Here is a 3,206-nt window from a genome sequence, read left to right as displayed (position 1 = left end):
CAGGTTGAAAGTCTTGGAGCAAATTTGTGGCACCAGCTTTGGAAGAAGAGACCAATCCAAAAGATGCACTGGAAACATACCCTTTAATTCCCCCCTTTAATTACGGGAATGACAGCTCTGACACAATGATAGACACATTTAAAGAAGACCTCTGGATCAGAAAGACATGGTTAACACCTCTGTAGAAGTAGGATGAATTCAGAAACTTGTGCACAAACCTCATTAGTAAAGCAAGAATGCTGAAATCACTGGGGTTGTCTGAGTGAAATTGGATATCACTTGACTAGAAGGAAGGGCAGTTTATTGCTGCTGAAATATTACCAATTGAATCATTTTTTTCAGTGCATCCCTGAGTTCCTTGTTCCTCATACTGTAGATGAGAGGGTTCAGTGCTGGAGGCAGAACTGAGTATAGAACAGCTACAACCAGATCTAGAGCTCGGGTGGAAATGGAGGGGGGCTTCAGGTAGGCAAACATGCCTGTGCTGACAACCATACAGACCACGGCCAGGTGTGGGAGGCACATGGAAAAGGCTTTGTGCCGAGCCTGCTCTGAGGGGATCCTCAGCACAGCTCTGAAGATCTGCACATAGGACACCACAATGAAAACAAAACACCCAAAGATTAAGCAGATGCTAACCACAAGAAGCCCAACTTCCCTGAGGTAGGAATCTGAGCAGGAGAGCTTGATAATCTGGGGGATCTCACAGAAGAACTGCTCCACCACATTGCCCTGGCAGAGTGGCAGGGAAAATGTGTTCCCAGTGTGCAGCAGAGCATTGAGAAAATTAGATGCCCAGGCAGCTGCTGCCATTTTGACACAAGCTCTGCTACCCAGGAGGGTCCCATAGTGCAGGGGTCTGCAGATGGCAACGTAGCGGTCATAGGCCATGACTGTGAGGAGAGAATACTCTGCTGACATGAAAAAGGCAAACATAAAGATCTGTGCAGCACATTCCAAGTAGGAAATGGCCCTGGTGTCCCACAGAGAATTGGCCATGGATTTGGGGACAGTCGTGGAGATGCAGCCAAGGTCAAGGAGGGAGAGGTTGAGGAGGAAGAAGTACATGGGGGTGTGGAGGCGGTGGTCGCAGGCTACGGCTGTGATGATGAGGCCGTTGGCCAGGAGGGCAGCCAGGTAGATGGCCAGGAAGAGCGAGAAGTGCAAGAGCTGCAGCTCCCGTGTGTCTGAGAATGGCAGGAGGAGGAACTCGTTGAAGGAGCTGCTGTTGTTTCGGAGCACTGCCCAATGAGGAAAAAGCGTCAACACGTTAGAATAGGCTTCTCTGAGCAAAAGTCCTTCTCTGAGCAAAACTCCTTCTATCCTCTTCGTAATCCCACATTGCCTCTCTCCTTTACCTTGTTCAGCTCCCTTATCTGACCTCTGGTTTGTGCTGGCTGAGTGTGCTCTTCATCTGCGCTTGTGTCAGTAAGTCCTGCTCTTCTGGGTGGTGTAAATAGAGGTTTACAACTGTCATGTATTCGGTGAGGAGACCAGGGAATGGGCACCATGAACTGAGTGAAGGGGATTTGATCCAATGCCTCAATAGCAATATTCTCTAATTACTTTTGCGCAAATGGCATCACTCATGATAGCTCTTTTTGAAAGAAAAAATGTTGGGATGGATTCACCTCCAGCTTACCCTTTTGAACAGAAGTGTCTGAAATGGACCCTGTCCTCCAAGCATCTTAATATCTTCACTCTTGCTTGACACAATGCAGTGGCATAGGGAAGTTTCTGCCTTAACTGCAGCTGACTCCCTGTCCTTAGCTCGAGGGAGCAAGGACCAGACCAGAACGAGAGGTGAAGAAATGTAGAGCAACACTATGAACCTTATGCCAAGGGACAGTAAGGAGTAACAGACAGAGGAGCACTGGGGAAAGTCTTCACCTCCCCAAGCTGTGCACGTCACCTCCCAGATAGCAACATCTCCAGACAGTCCCTCTCAGTCCCCTTCTCCTGCAGTGGGAAAGGACCAGGCTGCAGTAGAGACACAGCCCCTCTTCTACCAAGGAGGGTACTCATGGCTGGGACCCCATGGCCTTGAGGGGTGGGAGAGGAGACACGGGGCTTTGCTTAGAGGAAGACATCCGCGTTGCAGGAACTGACTGGTGGGGAGTGATCCAAATTCCCCCTCCCACAGTGATTATGTTTCTAGTTCCCTCCCATTTACTGATTTTATCTCCACTGTTGGAGCTTTTCCTGATGGCAGCAGTTCCTCTTGCCCATGTCTTCTCCCTGCCAGTGCCACACAACCCATCCCACCCCCTGGACACTTACTCTGCCCTACAGCAGTATCTCAGCAGCAGGGCGCTGTCCAGGGACATCTCTCTGCAGGTAGTAAGGAGAAGGTCAGACAAACCCTGGTGAGGCCAGAGAAGGTGATGCTGGTGCTGTCTGTAGTCAGGGGAGGGGGGCACGGGTTTTCTGAGGTTCCTCACAGATCTCTCCATTTAAAGGACTAGAGTGTCAGGTTCCTGCTCTAACCTGGCATTTCCTTTCCATACACCCCCGACTTTTTGGAAAGAGGACACAAGAAATCTCCTGATCTTAGACATTAACACTGCCTTCACTGTCCTCTTGAAAAGGCTCTTTCAGGAAATGAACCTGTCCTTATGGGAGTCTCTCCTCACATCCAGAGCTTCTCCCTGCAGCACCATGGGGATATCCCAGGCAGGGTGAGTGCTGACCCTCGCAGGTGGCAGTCACTGCCCCGGGGACACAGCACCCTGCGGCACAGGGACACTGCTCTGAATTATAGCCCATGCAGACCTGGGTGCACTCATTGGCTTCACACCCCTGCACCATCCCGAGGAGAAGGCAGCCGTGATGCCCAGTCCCTTTGATGGTGTGGCTGGGAATCCTTGCTCCAAAGCACCACCAGCTCCAAGCAGGAGAAGCTGGGAGAGCCACCCCAGCTGGGGAAGGTGCTACATTCAAAAGATCCTTCCAGTAACCACAGCAGTGTTGTCCTGCAGACAGACACTTTCTGTATCTCGGGCTGGTCAGATTTCTCCCTGCAGTGAGTTCTCAATTGTCCTCCCATTCCCAACTGCCCTCACCTGTCCCTCACTTGTGAGCGACTCATCCCAGCCTGGTGCCTGCGGGCAGTGCCCTGAGTCTTGGTGCTCCTTTATGAGGAGCTGCTCCTGGGCAGAGCTGTCTCTCTGCAGCACCTGCCAGGTTGCCATGGGCTCCCGCAGTCC

The 3,206-nt window shown here is 51.4% G+C and overlaps 1 protein-coding gene across 1 annotated transcript; it reads right to left on the bottom strand.

Annotated features, from left to right (window-relative positions):
• Positions 1-300: 300 nt before the first annotated feature.
• LOC148591973 (olfactory receptor 14A16-like) lies at positions 301-2,327 on the bottom strand. The gene is made up of 2 exons (XM_088536379.1): positions 2,291-2,327; positions 301-1,241 (listed from the first exon to the last, which is right to left on the bottom strand). The coding sequence occupies exons 1-2, from the start codon at positions 2,325-2,327 to the stop codon at positions 301-303; spliced, it is 978 nt and encodes a 325-aa protein (XP_088392505.1).
• Between the last annotated feature and the right edge of the window lie 879 nt (positions 2,328-3,206).

This window comes from Tinamus guttatus, unplaced genomic scaffold (genome assembly GCF_059628265.1).
Source record: "Tinamus guttatus ecotype Peru unplaced genomic scaffold, ASM5962826v1 Tinamus_guttatus_pri_ptg000660l, whole genome shotgun sequence".
NCBI classification, from domain to species: domain Eukaryota; kingdom Metazoa; phylum Chordata; class Aves; order Tinamiformes; family Tinamidae; genus Tinamus; species Tinamus guttatus.
This window is presented reverse-complemented; position numbering and strand designations above follow the sequence as displayed.

Excerpts from the sequence above, each read along its gene's own strand:
- LOC148591973 (XM_088536379.1), bottom strand. The coding sequence starts at position 2,327 with ATGTCCCTGGACAGCGCCCTGCTGCTGAGATACTGCT. Across the intron at positions 1,242-2,290 it reads CCTGCTGCTGAGATACTGCT|TGCTCCGAAACAACAGCAGC; the intron begins GTAGGGCAGAGT and ends CTCATTGGGCAG.